Raw genomic sequence first — 17750 nt, 5'->3', positions numbered from 1 at the left:
TGAAGCATATATTGCTTTATGATAATAAACTAAAGGTTCTACATCAAAGCTTAAAAATGAAGTTTATTGAAATAATACTGTTTAAATACTAAGATAACACTTTGTAATGAAGGTAAAAACATTGTTGCTACATCAGAAAGACTTGACGCTCCAGTTATTACACAACATTAAAACATTATTATTGAATTGCTGCGACATGAGTCCGGATCATTAGTGACGTCGTTAACGAGTTCGACCTTCAACGACACATGTCTGAGGTTCGTTAAAGTTTAATGAACGACAAACGAGTGTCACTGATGTTTAAAGATGAGAAACGAGAGAAAAACGTCTCAAAATCACATCATTTTTCTTGTTATGACGTTAAACACGTTTGTTGTCGAAACAGAACAAGAAAAAAAAAAGTGTGTTTTTTAAAAATCACATCCGACGAGTTTAACCTCCCGACCTTTGACCCAGAGGCAACACAAGGGATACATATAAATGGTTTAACCCTTGTGTTATCTCAGGGTCACGGTGACCTAGTGGCCGGGAAAAAAAAGCAACATGTTTGTGGTATCCCTTGTGTTGTCTCCGGGTCAGAGGTCAACGACCTTCAACACTGCATATGTATTTGAGACAGGGAGGTCGTTGACCTTTGACCCGAAGGCAATAGAACCATTTTACAAATGTTTTATTCTGATGGTTTACAGACAACAAAGTGTCACAGGCTGGTTCTTCATCGAGGACATCAAATCAACTTGCTTGGGACCTCGGCTCCTGCAACAGTTGTAGTTGATGATGTCACTTCAGGAAGGAATATCAAAAGCTTCCTTTAAATAAAAATACAAAACTACACGTTACGTAAAAAAAAACTTTTCAAAACCAAAACTTGCGAAAATAAAAAGTCAAAAGTTAATTTGAAAAAAACTTTTATTAATGTCAAACTAACAAAAAAAAAAAAACTCAGGAATTAACGCATCAGAAAATAAAGTTTCGATTAATATATAATTACTCGTGAGATTCGCAGCAACTTTGATTTAAGTGAACGAGAATGAGACGCTTTAATACAATTTTTATTATTATTATTATTATTAGCCACAAGGTCGTCTGTAGCGCCTGATGCTAACAATGCTAACGGGTAAATCTCTCAGACGGCGAAGATTTCTCTTCTGGCCACGTTTCCCGCCGCCGTCAACTATTGATGACCTCACGAGCCGCCGTGGTCGCGCGGGCGACGACGACCACCAGCGCGTCGGGAGCGTCGGGAGCGTCGGGAGCGTCAGTAGCGTCAGGAGCGTCACGTCGTGCAATTTAGCATCTTTTATTCCGGCCGCGGCGTGGAACAAAGGCGAGATAATGCGGCGGCGGTTTGTAACTGATGAACGTGTCAAGAGGCAGCGACAGACGCCACTTATCTCCCAGCAGCCTCTGCAGCGCGACTGTATCATCAGAGGCGAAATACAAGAGTTTGATGTTAAGTAAGTATTAGCTTCCGTCACAAATGTAATTCCTTTCACTCGTCGCTCGCGCAGACGATTGACTCCCAAACATACAATGATTTATTTTTTCCTTTTTCGCATCAACAAAACAAACAAAAAAAGCATCCGCGCTGATCTTCTGTCCGTTTTCAACATCACTTCTTGTATATTTTTTGGTGGAAATCCTCTTAGAATGCAAAGTAAATAGATTACGATACAGTGAGGGATTAGCGCTCGCGCGGCGCTGTCAGATTAGCCGGTGAGCGTAGCGTCGACGGCTCTGACACGGCTGTGGCTGCTGTTCAGGAAAGAGGCTCCGGCGACGTTTTAAAGTCGCCGGTTTGGCTTCTGTTCATGAATAAAACTGTGGCTCGTAATCTCGGCCGACACACACACACACACACACACACACACACACACACTGGTGCGCACACACACTCGTGCGCGCGCACACACACGCACACACACATCAGCCATGATGGACGTATAATGGAACTTCTCTCGACTCCTCGCTGCTCGATGAACGACGGCCTCGTCAACATGTTTCTTCTAAACACACTTTTCTTTCACGTCCACAGAGAATAAAACCATCTTCACACGAACGAGTCGAAGGAAAACTAGTCTCTGTGTTCACTGTTGCGACGTATGATGCGACGTCAGGAACTCTCGTGGCTCTCGGACCCTCGACCCTCGACGCTCCGAGATCCTCTTCTTCCTGTGGGAACAAACACATGAGAAACTGATCATAAATACATCCTTTGACGTGAGCATCAGCCTTTTCTTCAAGTAGGACTTAAACCAGAAGGATCTTCTCGCCTGCAGTTCATACTAAACTCTGCAGCCAGAATTCTGAGCCGCTCTAGTAGAAGAACTCACATTTCTCCTTCAAACTCTTCACTGGCTGCTCTAGTAGAAGAACTCACATTTCTCCTTCAAACTCTTCACTGGCTGCCAGTTTCTTTCAGGATCATTTTAAAATTCTGGTTCTTACTTTCAGATCTATTCATGGTCAGACCTTCCATCAGTGATCTGATCCAGACTTACACCCCAGCTCGGGCTCTGAGGTCTGTGGATCAGAATCTACTGATGGTTCCTGAACTTCTGGACCAGAGGAGAGAAATCCTTCCAGACTGTTGCTCCTAAGCTTTGGAACCATCTTTGTGTTTGATGATCTACTGACTCCTTCAAGAAACATCTGTGTTTGATGATCTACTGACTCCTTCAAGAAACATCTGTGTTTGATGATCTACTGACTCCTTCAAGAAACATCTGTGTTTGATGATCTACTGACTCCTTCAAGAAACATCTGTGTTTGATGATCTACTGACTCCTTCAAGAAACATCTCTGTGTTTGATGATCTACTGACTCCTTCAAGAAACATCTCTGTGTTTGATGATCTACTGACTCCTTCAAGAAACATCTCTGTGTTTGATGATCTACTGACTCCTTCAAGATACATCTGTGTTTGATGATCTACTGACTCCTTCAAGAAACATCTGTGTTTGATGATCTACTGACTCCTTCAAGAAACATCTGTGTTTGATGATCTACTGACTCCTTCAAGAAACATCTGTGTTTGATGATCTACTGACTCCTTCAAGAAACATCTGTGTTTGATGATCTACTGACTCCTTCAAGAAACATCTCTGTGTTTGATGATCTACTGACTCCTTCAAGATACATCTGTGTTTGATGATCTACTGACTCCTTCAAGAAACATCTGTGTTTGATGATCTACTGACTCCTTCAAGAAACATCTGTGTTTGATGATCTATTGACTCCTTCAAGAAACATCTGTGTTTGATGATCTACTGACTCCTTCAAGAAACATGTGTGTTTGATGATCTACTGACTCCTTCAAGAAACATCTGTGTTTGATGATCTACTGACTCCTTCAAGAAACATGTGTGTTTGATGATCTACTGACTCCTTCAAGAAACATCTGTGTTTGATGATCTACTGACTCCTTCAAGAAACATCTGTGTTTGATGATCTACTGACTCCTTCAAGAAACATCTGTGTTTGATGATCTACTGACTCCTTCAAGAAACATCTGTGTTTGATGATCTACTGACTCCTTCAAGAAACATCTCTGTGTTTGATGATCTACTGACTCCTTCAAGAAACATGTGTGTTTGATGATCTACTGACTCCTTCAAGAAACATCTGTGTTTGATGATCTACTGACTCCTTCAAGAAACATCTGTGTTTGATGATCTACTGACTCCTTCAAGAAACATCTGTGTTTGATGATCTACTGACTCCTTCAAGAAACATCTGTGTTTGATGATCTACTGACTCCTTCAAGAAACATCTGTGTTTGATGATCTACTGACTCCTTCAAGAAACATCTCTGTGTTTGATGATCTACTGACTCCTTCAAGAAACATGTGTGTTTGATGATCTACTGACTCCTTCAAGAAACATCTGTGTTTGATGATCTACTGACTCCTTCAAGAAACATCTGTGTTTGATGATCTACTGACTCCTTCAAGAAACATCTGTGTTTGATGATCTACTGACTCCTTCAAGAAACATCTGTGTTTGATGATCTATTGACTTCTTCAAGAAACATCTGTGTTTGATGATCTACTGACTACTTCAAGAAACATCTGTGTTTGATGATCGATTGTCTCCTTCAAGAAACATCTGTGTTTGATGATCTACTGACTCCTTCAAGAAACATCTGTGTTTGATGATCTACTGACTCCTTCAAGAAACATCTGTGTTTGATGATCTACTGACTCCTTCAAGAAACATCTGTGTTTGATGATCTACTGACTCCTTCAAGAAACATGTGTGTTTGATGATCTACTGACTCCTTCAAGAAACATCTGTGTTTGATGATCTACTGACTCCTTCAAGAAACATCTGTGTTTGATGATCTACTGACTCCTTCAAGAAACATCTGTGTTTGATGATCTACTGACTCCTTCAAGAAACATCTGTGTTTGATGATCTACTGACTCCTTCAAGAAACATCTGTGTTTGATGATCTACTGACTCCTTCAAGAAACATCTGTGTTTGATGATCTCCTGACTCCTTCAAGAAACATCTGTGTTTGATGATCTACTGACTCCTTCAAGAAACATCTGTGTTTGATGATCTACTGACTCCTTCAAGAAACATCTGTGTTTGATGATCTACTGACTCCTTCAAGAAACATCTCATGTCGAGTCACAATGAGTCAAACCCAGTGACTCATATGTTTCCACAGCAGAGATTATTTGAGTGACAGGTCATGTGTACAAGAGGAAGTACATGTTGTATTTAAACTTGAGGAAGAACAGATCATAAAACAGACATTAGTGTTTTGACCAAAACATTCGGTTCAAAGTTAAGAAAAACAGAGAGAAGTTAATTGTTGATAAAGTTTACATTTTTAAATCCATGTCGTTCATATCCTGATGTATTTTGTGTTGTTGTAATACATTCAAATGTTTGAGTGAGTATTTAACTAATCTCCAGAGCAAACTAAGTTCATGCATTAATCAGGGAATATTTTAATTTATTAATCCAAAAAACCAACAAGCTCTCAGCGCCGGAGTTATGACGACTGGGAGTGTTTTTGACCCGTTTTAGATCCACTTCAATGTAAAGATACTTCAATGTAAAGATACTTCAATGTACAGATACTTCAATGTAAAGATACTTATATGTAAAGATACTTCAATGTACAGATACTTCAATTTAAAGATACTTCAATGTAAAGACACTTCAATGTAAAGATACTTCACTGTAAAGATACTTCAATGTAAAGATACTTCAATGCAAAGATACTTATATGTAAAGATACTTCAATGTAAAGATACTTCAATGTAAAGATACTTATATGTAAAGATACTTATATGTAAAGATACTTCAATGTGAAGATACTTCAATGTGAAGATACTTAAATGTTAAGATACTACAATGTAAAGATACTTCAATGTAAAGATACTTCAATTTAAAGATACTTCAATGAAAAGATACTTCAATGTAAAGGTACTTCAATGTAATGATTCTTTAATGTAAAAATATTTCAATGTAAATATACTTCAATGTAAAGATACTACAATGTAAAGATACTTCAATGTAAAGATGGTGTGTGACTCTATTGTATCATCAGCGTGTGTTGTTGTGATGTGTGACTCTATTGTATCATCAGCGTTTGTTGTTGTGATGTGTGACTCTATTGTATCATCAGCGTGTGTTGTTGTGATGTGTGACTCTATTGTATCATCAGCGTTTGTTGTTGTGATGTGTGACTCTATTGTATCATCAGCGTTTGTTGTTGTGATGTGTGACTCTATTGTATCATCAGCGTGTGTTGTTGTGATGTGTGACTCTATTGTATCATCAGTGTGTGTTTTTGTGATGTGTGACTCTATTTTATCATCAGTGTGTGTGTGTTGTTGTGTTGTGTGACTCTATTGTATCATCAGTGTGTGTGTGTTGTGATGTGTGACTCTATTGTATCATCAGCGTGTGTTGTTGTGATGTGTGACTCTATTGTATCATCAGCGTGTGTTGTTGTGATGTGTGACTCTATTGTATCATCAGTGTGTGTTTTTGTGATGTGTGACTCTATTTTATCATCAGTGTGTGTGTGTTGTTGTGTTGTGTGACTCTATTGTATCATCAGTGTGTGTGTGTATTTTTGTGATGTGTGACTCTATTGTATCATCAGTGTGTGTGCGCTGTTGTAATGTGTGATTCTATTGTATCATCAGTGTGTGTGTGTTGTGATGTGTGACTCTATTGTATCATCAGTGTGTGTGTTGTTGTGATGTGTGACTCTATTGTATCATCAGTGTGTGTGTTGTTGTGATGTGTGACTCTATTGTATCATCAGTGTGTGTGTTGTTGTGATGTGTGACTCTATTGTATCATCAGTGTGTGTTTTTGTGATGTGTGACTCTATTGTATCATCAGTGTGTGTGTGTTGTTGTGATGTGTGACTCTATTGTATCATCAGTGTGTGTGTGTTGTTGTGATGTGTGACTCTATTGTATCATCAGTGTGTGTGTGTTGATGTGACATGTGACTCTATTGTATCATCAGTGTGTGTGTTGTTGTGATGTGTGACTCTATTGTATCATCAGAGTGTGTGTGTTGTTGTGATGTGTGACTCTATTGTATCATCAGTGTGTGTGCTGTTGTTGTAGTGTGTGACTCTATTGTATCATCAGTGTGTGTGTGTTGTTGTAGTGTGTGACTCTATTGTATCATCAGTGTGTGTGTGTTGTGATGTGTGACTCTATTGTATCATCAGTGTGTGTGTTGTTGTGATGTGTGACTCTATTGTATCATCAGTGTGTGTGTGTTGTGATGTGTGACTCTATTGTATCATCAGTGTGTGTGTTGTTGTGATGTGTGACTCTATTGTATCATCAGTGAGTGTTTGTACAAAACTCTCTTTTCATTGAAATATTAACATTACAAAATTATCTTAAGCTCCGCCCACTGAAAACACTTTGTTTTTCTAGAGATGATATGGAGGTTTGTCACCACACGTCATCAATCCAGGAAGTCTCCACCTCCAAGGGACTGGTTGTATAAACAAAGCGTGATTACAGCTGGAGGAGTGAAGCCATTATTACGTCATAATGTAAGTAAGTAAGTAATATTTTTATAGAGATTTTCCAGACCAGGGTCACAAAGCGCTTAAACAATCAAAACAATATTCAATAAAGTATATACTTTAAAGATCAAGATATTACTGATAACACAACAGGAGTTCCAGAAAATCAAGAAAAGCCTGAACAAATAAAAACGTCTTAAGATGTTTCTTGAAGGAGTCAGTAGATCATCAAACACAGATGTTTCTTGAAGGAGTCAGTAGATCATCAAACACAGATGTTTCTTGAAGGAGTCAGTAGATCATCAAACACAGATGTTTCTTGAAGGAGTCAGTAGATCATCAAACACAGAGATGTTTCTTGAAGGAGTCAGTAGATCATCAAACACAGATGTTTCTTGAAGGAGTCAGTAGATCATCAAACACAGATGTTTCTTGAAGGAGTCAGTAGATCATCAAACACAGATGTTTCTTGAAGGAGTCAGTAGATCATCAAACACAGATGTTTCTTGAAGGAGTCAGTAGATCATCAAACACAGAGATGTTTCTTGAAGGAGTCAGTAGATCATCAAACACAGATGTTTCTTGAAGGAGTCAGTAGATCATCAAACACAGATGTTTCTTCAAGGAGTCAGTAGATCATCAAACACAGATGTTTCTTGAAGGAGTCAGTAGATCATCAAACACAGATGTTTCTTGAAGGAGTCAGTAGATCATCAAACACAGATGTTTCTTGAAGGAGTCAGTAAATCATCAAACACAGATGTTTCTTGAAGGAGTCAGTAGATCATCGAACACAGATGTTTCTTGAAGGAGTCAGTAGATCATCGTACACAGATGTTTCTTGAAGGAGTCAGTAGATCATCAAACACAGATGTTTCTTGAAGGAGTCAGTAGATCATCAAACACAGATGTTTCTTGAAGGAGTCAGTAGATCATCAAACACAGAGATGTTTCTTGAAGGAGTCAGTAGATCATCAAACACAGATGTTTCTTGAAGGAGTCAGTAGATCATCAAACACAGATGTTTCTTGAAGGAGTCAGTAGATCATCAAACACAGATGTTTCTTGAAGGAGTCAGTAGATCATCGAACACAGATGTTTCTTGAAGGAGTCAGTAGATCATCAAACACAGATGTTTCTTGAAGGAGTCAGTAGATCATCAAACACAGATGTTTCTTGAAGGAGTCAGTAGATCATCAAACACAGAGATGGTTCCAAAGCTTAGGAGCAACAGTCTGGAAGGATTTCTCTCCTCTGGTCCGGAAGTTCAGGAACCATCAGTAGATTCTGATCCACAGACCTCAGAGCCCGAGCTGGGGTGTAAGTCTGGATCAGATCACTGATGGAAGGTCTGACCATGAATAGATCTGAAAGTATGAACCAGAATTTTAAAATGATCCTGAAAGAAACTGGCAGCCAGTGAAGAGTTTGAAGGAGAAATGTGAGTTCTTCTACTAGAGCAGCCAGTGAAGAGTTTGAAGGAGAAATGTGAGTTCTTCTACTAGAGCAGCCAGTGAAGAGTTTGAAGGAGAAATGTGAGTTCTTCTACTAGAGCAGCCAGTGAAGAGTTTGAAGGAGAAATGTGAGTTCTTCTACTAGAGCAGCCAGTGAAGAGTTTGAAGGAGAAATGTGAGTTCTTCTACTAGAGCAGCCAGTGAAGAGTTTGAAGGAGAAATGTGAGTTCTTCTACTAGAGCAGCCAGTGAAGAGTTTGAAGGAGAAATGTGAGTTCTTCTACTAGAGCAGCCAGTGAAGAGTTTGAAGGAGAAATGTGAGTTCTTCTACTAGAGCAGCCAGTGAAGAGTTTGAAGGAGAAATGTGAGTTCTTCTACTAGAGCGGCTCAGAATTCTGGCTGCAGAGTTTAGTATGAACTGCAGGCGAGAAGATCCTTCTGGTTTAGACATGAAAACAAACTGTTACAATAGTGTAAACGACACAAACGCATGGATTATAAGATCCAGATCATGTTGTGACATCATTTTCCTAAATTTATAGATTTTTCTCAGTTGAAACAGTTTCTGGTCAGTTTTCTTCAGTGTTGAACAAGAAACATGTCTTTATCAAATACAACACCCAGGTTTCTCAGGCTCAGTTCTACAGACTGACTTAAGTCACTCAAGTACTGACTCAACCCTGGAATCTTATCATCAGGAGCATCACCAGTGTTTCAGTTTTGTCCACATTTATTAATTATTATTATTAACGTGAACGAGTCATTTAACAGTTAATTTAAGTTTGTCTTCAAAGACGAGAATGACTCAAACTAAACAGAAGAAGGAAACAGAACCAGTTCTCAGGCCGTGGATCACGACGGCTGGCGGTGATCAGATGATTGACACTAACACCCGACACTCTGTGTTCAGTTCAAGTCTTGGATGCAAATTAACACGACGTCGCCTGGAGTCGGGATTATTGCGACAGTGATTGGGTGGCGACACGATCACTAATCACCGCAGAAGGAACGGGATTATTGACGTGAGGCGGGAGAGGTGAGCGGCGACGTCACCTGACGTTAATAAAACATGAAGAATTAGCTGCGATTTGACGCCATCGCGAGCACGTGTGCGACGCACGGATTAAGAGCGAAGGCTTTTGTTTAAAGTCAAACACAAGATGCTTAAGCGTCACGAGTGGCAGTTTTCAAACGAATCATCATCACTTGTGGATTAATTCAAACCATTATTATTATTCATGAAAAGACTGGTTCAATAATGAGGAACATTCTGATGATTGTCTTTTTAAAGCTAAAGAAGAAGAAACTGTCATTGGTTCAGTAGTTTTAGGTTAAAAGTATTTGTTTGAAACTTCTGTGATTCTCTCTGCAGTGAATGGTCATTATTATTTTTATTATTATTATTATTGTTATTGTTATTATCATTATTATTATTATTATAATCATCATCATGATCATTATTGTTATTGTCATTATATAATCATTATTATTATTATCATCATCATCATTATTATTTCTATTATTATTATTATTATTATTATCATCAGCATCATTATTATCATTATTATTTTTATTATTATTGTTATTGTTATCATTATTATAATAATCATCATTATAATTATTGTTATTGTTATTGTCATTATAATAATCATTATTATTATTATTATTATTATTATTATCATTATCATCATCATCATTATTATTATTATTGTTATTATCATTGTTATATATATATAAACATTATTATCATCATTATCATTATCATTATTATTGTAACTATCATTATTATTATTATTATTAGATAGTGTTTTTAAGTTAAAGGGTTTGATTGAAGTAGCCTTTGATAACAACGTTGGTACTGATACTACAGAAACTTTATATTATTTTATCCATCCATCCATCCATCCATCCATCCATCCATCCATCCATCCATCCATCCATCCATCCATCCATCCATCCATCCATCCATCCATCCATCCATCCATCCATCCATCCATCCATCCATCCATCCATCCATCCATCCATCCATCCATCCATCCATCCATCCATCCATCCATCCATCCATCCATCCATCCATCCATCCATCCATCCATCCATCCATCCATCCATCCATCCATCCATCCATCCATCCATCCATCCATCCATCCATCCATCCATCCATCCATCCATCCATCCATCCATCCATCCATCCATCCATCCATCCATCCATCCATCCATCCATCCATCCATCCATCCATCCATCCATCCATCCATCCATCCATCCATCCATCCATCCATCCATCCATCCATCCATCCATCCATCCATCCATCCATCCATCCATCCATCCATCCATCCATCCATCCATCCATCCATCCATCCATCCATCCATCCATCCATCCATCCATCCATCCATCCATCCATCCATCAAGAGGCGGGACTAACAGTTGACTGACACTGACCAGTGACTCTGAAACATTGTTCAACAGGAAGTAAGAGTCAAACCTTGAATCAACTTCCTGAAGATTTCTGGGTTCACAGTCACCGTGATGTCATCGGGCCTTCGGTGTTTCTGATTGGTTCTTCCAGCAACACTGAGGAGGATAAACACACAACATCACGACAACTGTTTTATTACAACTTGAGTCTTAATAACTTAACTTGTTTCATCTCAACACAAAACCAACTTTTGAACATATATTACAACAGAATTTAATAACAATAGATATTGGGTTTAATTTCCAATTAAATTTAGTTTAATTTCCAATTAAATTGAGTTTAATTTCCAATTAAATTGAGTTTAATTTCCAATTAAATTGAGTTTAATTTCCAATTAAATTGAGTTTAATTTCCAATTAAATTGAGTTTAATATTGGGTTTAATTTCAAATGTTACAAATATTAGACTGAGTAGAATCATCAGTTTACTTTATTAATATAAATCAAAAATACATTTTAGTTTAAAGTGTATAGTTTTTTTTTCCTAAACAAGCATTTTAAAGAGATATTTTATTAATGAATTATTTAAATACTTTAAATTCCATTACAGAAGTAAATCCTGGTTAAAATGTTTCAATTTAGATTTTTAACAAGTAAATATGTCGTGATGTACAACGTTATTGACGGGAACACTTGTTGTTTTGTTAACAGTTTAGCAGCTCAAACAAACAAGTCTGTTGACTTTGTTTGAGGCGATACTTATGTTTGTTTGTGTTCTTGTTTGTTTTCTCTTCAAACAACATTAACTTCTTTCCACAGAGATCTTCGTGCTACGATGTGTTTCCAGGTTTCATGTCTCGTATCAAACGTGTCGACGCGTGAACTCATGAAGAAGTCGTTAACCAATCAGAGCGTAGATTTCACTCAAGTGTGACCCGATGAGAAGTGTGTGAAAATATAGTGCACTATGAGCACTTAAACGACCAGAGACTTGAGTGTGGATCGATGAACACTTTCCACCCTCAACGTCCTCCATCTTAGTGACGTAGATGAAGCTAAACTGATGCTAAACTGAAGCTAAACTGATGCTTAACTGAAGCCAAACTGATGCTAAACTGAAGCTAAACTGATGCTAAACGGAAGCTAAACTGAAGCTTAACTGAAGATGAACTGAAGATGAACTGAAGATAAACTGAAGCTTAACTGAAGCTAAACTGAAGCTAAACTGAAGCTTAACTGAAGATGAACTGAAGATGAACTGAAGATGAACTGAAGATGAACTGAAGCTAAACTGATGCTAAACTGATGCTAAACTGAAGCTAAAGTGATGCTAAACTGAAGCTAAACTGATGTTTAACTGAAGCAAAACTGATGCTAAACTGAAGCTAAACTGAGGATAAACTGATGCTAAACTGAAGCTAAACTGATGCTTAACTGAGGCTAAACTGATGCTAAACTGAAGCTAAACTGATGCTAAACTGAAGCTAAACTGATGCTTAACTGAAGCTAAACTGATGCTAAACTGAAGCTAAACTGATGCTAAACTGAAGCTAAACTGATGCTAAACTGAAGCTAAACTGAAGCTAAACTGATGCTTAACTGAAGCTAAACTGATGCTAAACTGAAGCTAAACTGATGCTTAACTGAAGCTTAACTGATGCTAAACTGAAGCTAAACTGAAGCTAAACTGAAGCTTAACTGAAGATGAACTGAAGATAAACTGAAGCTAAACTGATGCTAAACTGAAGCTAAACTGATGCTTAACTGAAGCTAAACTGATGCTAAACTGATGCTAAACTACTACAATATTTCACGAGGCTTCAAGAACCTTCATTTGAGAGTTTGAGTGACAGCCTCCATCAAAGCAGTGCTGGTCGTCTTCCCAGATCTCTCTCTCTCTCTCTCTCTCTCTCTCTCTCTCTCTCTCTCTCTCCTCCATATGCAGAGTTGGATTTGGGGGACTGTGAGAAAGGACGAGGAGCCCCCGAACCGCCATTGTTGTTCTCGCCTCTCTCTCTGGAGCCAAACTAAAAACGCCCACGAGCTCTAATGCTCGCGACTGTAAGCCGTCACTGGCTGCACATGAGAAACAAGAAACTTCATCTGAGACCAGATTACAAAGAGACGAGGGGCTCCGTATATGAAACGTTCATCAGCTTTTGTCGTCGTCTCTGCGCCGCCATTATCTTCGGCGTGTTTGTGGATCTTCTTCTTAGGCCGCGCCATCAGGGGAAGACCTGGGCCGAGGAACCGGGCGTTCGGCTGCCAAACGATCCTAACCCTCTTTAACACTCGTCTTCTTCTCGGCTGCTTTTAAAAAGAGCTTAGGACGGAGCATCCCTCGCTCTCGCTGGACCCGACTGGCTTAAATGGGCCGATATGAAGGGATTTGGGACGATGGAGGGGCTTAGAGGAGGAGGGGGGTGTCATCAGTGTTACAGTCAAACAGCCATGAAAAGCAGATGAGGATGAAATGAACAACAGCCTCTTTATCTAATGCACACAAATCCCATATAAATAGTCCAGTGTCTTGGTTGGTGTGTGACAAGATCCTCCTCTCGTCCCTCTCGTCCCCCTCGTCCACTCGTCCCCCTAGTCCCACTCGTCCCCTTCATCCTCCTCCTCGTCCTCCTCGTCCACTCGTCCTCCTTGTCCCCCTAGTCCCACTCGTCCCCTTCATCCTCCTCCTCGTCCCCTTCGTCCCCTTCATCCTCCTCCTCGTCCTCCTCGTCCACTCGTCCCCCTCGTCCCCCTAGTCCCACTCGTCCCCTTCATCCTCCTCCTCGTCCTCCTCGCCCCCCTCATCCTCCCCCTCGTCCCCTTCATCCTCCTCCTCGTCCTCCTTGTCCACTCGTCCTCCTTGTCCCCCTCGTCCCCTTCATCCTCCTCCTCGTCCCCTTCGTCCCCCTCGTCCCCCTAGTCCCACTCGTCCCCTTCATCCTCCTCCTCGTCCTCCTCGCCCCCTCATCCTCCCCCTCGTCCCCTTCATCCTCCTCCTCGTCCTCCTCGTCCCCTTCGTCCCCCTCGTCCCCCTAGTCCAACTCGTCCCCTTCATCCTCCTCCTCGTCCTCCTCGCCCCCCTCATCCTCCCCCTCGTCCCCTTCATCCTCCTCCTCGTCCTCCTCGTCCTCCTCGTCCCCTTCGTCCCCCTAGTCCCCCTCGTCCCCTTCATCCTCCTCCTCGTCCTCCTCGTCCACTTGTCCTCCTCGTCCCCTTCGTCCCCTTCGTCCCCCTCGTCCCCCTAGTCCCCCTCGTCACCTTCATCCTCCTCCTCGTCCCCCTCGTCAAGTCGTCCTCCTCGTCCCCAAGTCCCCTTCGTCCCCTTCGTCCCCCTAGTCCCACTCGTCCCCTTCATCCTCCTCCTCGTCCCCCTTTTCCCCCTCGTCCTCCTCGTCCACTCGTCCTCCTCGTCCCCAAGTCCCCTTCGTCCCCTTCGTCCCCCTAGTCCCACTCGTCCCCTTCATCCTCCTCCTCGTCCTCCTCGTCCCCCTTTTCCCCCTCGTCCCCGTTGTCCACTTGTCCTCCTCGTCCCCCTCGTCCTCCTAGTCCTTCTCGTTTTCCTCGTCCCCCTCGCACTTTGTCCCCCTCGCCCTCCTCGTCCCCCTCGTCCTCCTCCCTCTATACACATGGACGTCTGTATTCACATGTGTTTGTGTTTGTGTCTGCACGAAGGGCTTCTTCAGTCTCAGTCGTTAACATGTCACTCACCAGGACCCGCGAAATAAAGCAATGGTCGTGGAGCAGTGAGTTCCGAGGCCCCGGAGACTCGAGTCACACAAACGGACTCGGTGCCACGACGAGTCTGGCTCCACGGCTCGGGCTCCTGGCAGCGCTGGCGAGTGTAAGAAGCAGAACTGATGTGGCTTTGACATTTGAAACGGAGAGCGGAGACAGAAACGAGTCTATTTGAAGCGACAATACAGCAGGACACAATGGCGTCACTGCGGGACGACTCAATAAAACACTGCATCATCTGCATATAAAGACATTTGTCGGGATCGTTTGTTCGCGATTCTTGTCGTATTTCTGGATCATCTCAGTCGTGAATGTGTTCGGATCAAAAAAAGATCCTTCTTTTTATAGGACGAACAACAACTGAAAGTTTTGACTCGATTACTTTTAGATGAATTCAATGTTTTTAAATGTTATTGTGACTTTTGTGATTATCACCAGGAACTGATGCTTCTCACAGAAACACACATTCAGACGTGGATTTAACTTCAGTTTTTATATGAATCCCAGCATGTTTTCAAACTAGTTAACGAAGAGTGAACCCAGTGAGCGGAGCATCATTATGAAGGTAAAGATGTCAACGGTGAGTCAAGGTCACTCACCATGAGTTTGAAGGACCTGAACTCAACAGACTTCCTGATTCCTGCCCTCGACTCCTGGACCTGTCGGCGAGACCCGGGCCTGGAACAAGAACAAAGTTCATGTACATCTTGTTCCATCTTCATGTGTGAGTCGGTGTGTTCTCTTAAACAGGAAATACATTTTTATTTTTAAAAGAATTATCTTATGTTATACTGTTTTTTTTCTGCCTTCACAACTTCTCTTTACAAATAAGCGTGGTTTAAACCTTTAGAAACAAAAGTCAAGCAGTGACGGAGGTTGAGAGAAAGAGTGTGAGACGAGCAGAAACAAACCCAGCGGAGCTAACAGGCTTTCATCAGGAGGGAGGTGGAGAAGTGGATCTTCAGATAAAGCTCTCGTCAGTGAAAGGCCCAGCAGTCACATCAGCCTTTTGTGAGCGTCGCACAAACCAACTTGGCGTCTCCTCCTGGCATCCAAACACTTCTCCACGCACACAGATAGCAGAAAGAATCCTTCCCTCGCACTTGTTCCGTCCTCAGCCGCGAACAATGCAATATCTACACAAATCAAAACGCTCGTCAGCCAGATCGCTAGCAGCCATTTCCCAAAGCCGGTGAAAAAAGGAAGCGTTTCTAATCTGAAATGTGACTCTTTTGTGGCGACAAACAGTGCAGGAGCTGGAAATTAAAAGAAGAAACGTTGGGAGACGTGTTCGCTGATACCTCGGCGACTCCGATTCCACGGCTGGACCGTCGTCGCTTTTTAAAAGACGCTCCGATTTCCACGATCGACGGTGAAAGAAGATAAAGTAACGTAATAATAAAACGCATAAAGGCCCGAGACGACTTCTTTACCCGATCGTGTCGTCGTGAAGGTTTTCTTCACGTTCTTCAAAGACCACCGTGTGTCCCGACGTCTAATCCGTGTCTCGGGAACATCGTGACGGTGATTCAAGCATCTGAACACGTACAACAATACTTTAACATGTTTTCTTGTCTTCTGTTGTCCGGGGTCGAGTCGCGGGGGCAGCAGCTGATGCAAGGAGGCCCAGACCTTCATGGTCCCAGTTACTTCCCTTGAGGACCCCGAGGCGTCTCCAGACCAGCTGAGAGACCCAAGATGTGTCTCAAACATACTTCTCTTAGTATGTGTTTAGTATTCTCTAGAAATATTGACGAAATATTTACGCTGGTATCAGCAGCGAAGACGTGTCATACTGCTCCTGCTGCTGGAAATACACCTGTAAGTATATGAATATATATCTATATCTAAATATATATAGATATAGATATATATGCATATATATCTATATCTATATCTATATCTATATATATCTATATATATATAGATATATATATATCTATATATCTATCTATATAGATATATAGATATATATATTCATATACTCACAGGTGTACAACTAAGAATTGAGATGCACTTATGCACTAAAAATACTAAGTTTAAGTCACAAGTATGTTGTTTGAGACACAACTTCAGTCTCTCCAGAGTGTCCTAAACTGAAGCTAAACTGAAAATAAACTGATGCTAAACTGAAGCTAAACTGAAGCTAAACTGAAAATAAACTGATGCTAAACTGAAGCTAAACTGATGCTAAACTGAAGCTAAACTGAAGCTAAACTGATGCTAAACTGAAGCTGAACTGAATCTAAACTGAAAATAAACTGATGCTAAACTGAAGCTAAACTGATGCTAAACTGAAGCTGAACTGAAGCTAAACTGAAAATAAACTGATGCTAAACTGAAGCTAAACTGATGCTAAACTGAAGCTAAACTGAAGCTAAACTGAAAATAAACTGATGCTAAACTAAAGCTAAACTGATGCTAAACTGAAAATAAACTGATGCTAAACTGAAGCTATGCTACTGATGACGCATCTTCGGAGCAGATACCGACATAAATGTCTCGAGAAAACACTAATTTGACCACACAACAATAATAACAACACAATGAAACACAACATAATAACTTGTTATTGGAGAAAAAGTGTTGTCAAGTGTCAGTGATAGTGTTTCAACGACTGGTTACAATTAGTGTTAAAAAGTAGATGAAGAAACTGTCGAGTCATTTCCTGTAAGTATTTGATTTGAGACAGTACTACACTGTTGAAAGTAAGTGCAGTGTACTGTAAAGCAGTGCACTTAGAAAAGTGTGCGATTTGAAACACAGCACTGGTCTGATTGTCATTTTTTTTTAAACGTTTTTAACAGTTTTAATCTCCGTTCTTAAACTTCATAATATCAACGTGACCATGAATCTACTCAGACCATCAAACAGGAGCTTGTTTACAGTCAGTACACAACAGAATAAATACACTTTGAAATTCCCTTCCTTTCAGAGAAGCATGTTGTTCAGGTGCTCTCACAGGTGCTGTACGTCTACACAACGAGACACACACCTGTAGGTACTGTACGTCTACACAACGAGACACACACCTGTAGGTGCTGTACGTCTACACAACGAGACACACACCTGTAGGTGCTGTACGTCTACACAACGAGACACACACCTGTAGGTGCTGTACGTCT

General features: G+C 40.7%; 1 protein-coding gene across 4 annotated transcripts in view; it reads right to left on the bottom strand.

The window, feature by feature from the left end:
* Positions 1 to 1015: 1015 nt before the first annotated feature.
* wdpcp (WD repeat containing planar cell polarity effector) overlaps positions 1016 to 17750 on the bottom strand; it is a 119239-nt gene continuing 102504 nt past the window's right edge. For 3 of the 4 annotated variants that reach the window (XM_087802018.1, XM_087802019.1, XM_087802021.1), the window contains 3 exons: positions 15225 to 15303; positions 10958 to 11046; positions 1016 to 2172 (listed from right to left, as the gene is read on the bottom strand). In XM_087802018.1, coding sequence (XP_087658144.1) covers positions 2114 to 2172; positions 10958 to 11046; positions 15225 to 15303 — 227 coding nt within the window. In that variant the 3' untranslated portion in view covers positions 1016 to 2113. The remainder of the gene's footprint in view (positions 2173 to 10957; positions 11047 to 15224; positions 15304 to 17750) is intronic. The other variant, XM_087802020.1, reaches the window with a different exon arrangement.

Source organism: Callionymus lyra, chromosome 11 (genome assembly GCF_982586985.1).
Source record: "Callionymus lyra chromosome 11, fCalLyr1.hap1.1, whole genome shotgun sequence".
Taxonomy (NCBI): Eukaryota; Metazoa; Chordata; class Actinopteri; order Syngnathiformes; family Callionymidae; genus Callionymus; species Callionymus lyra.
This window is presented reverse-complemented; position numbering and strand designations above follow the sequence as displayed.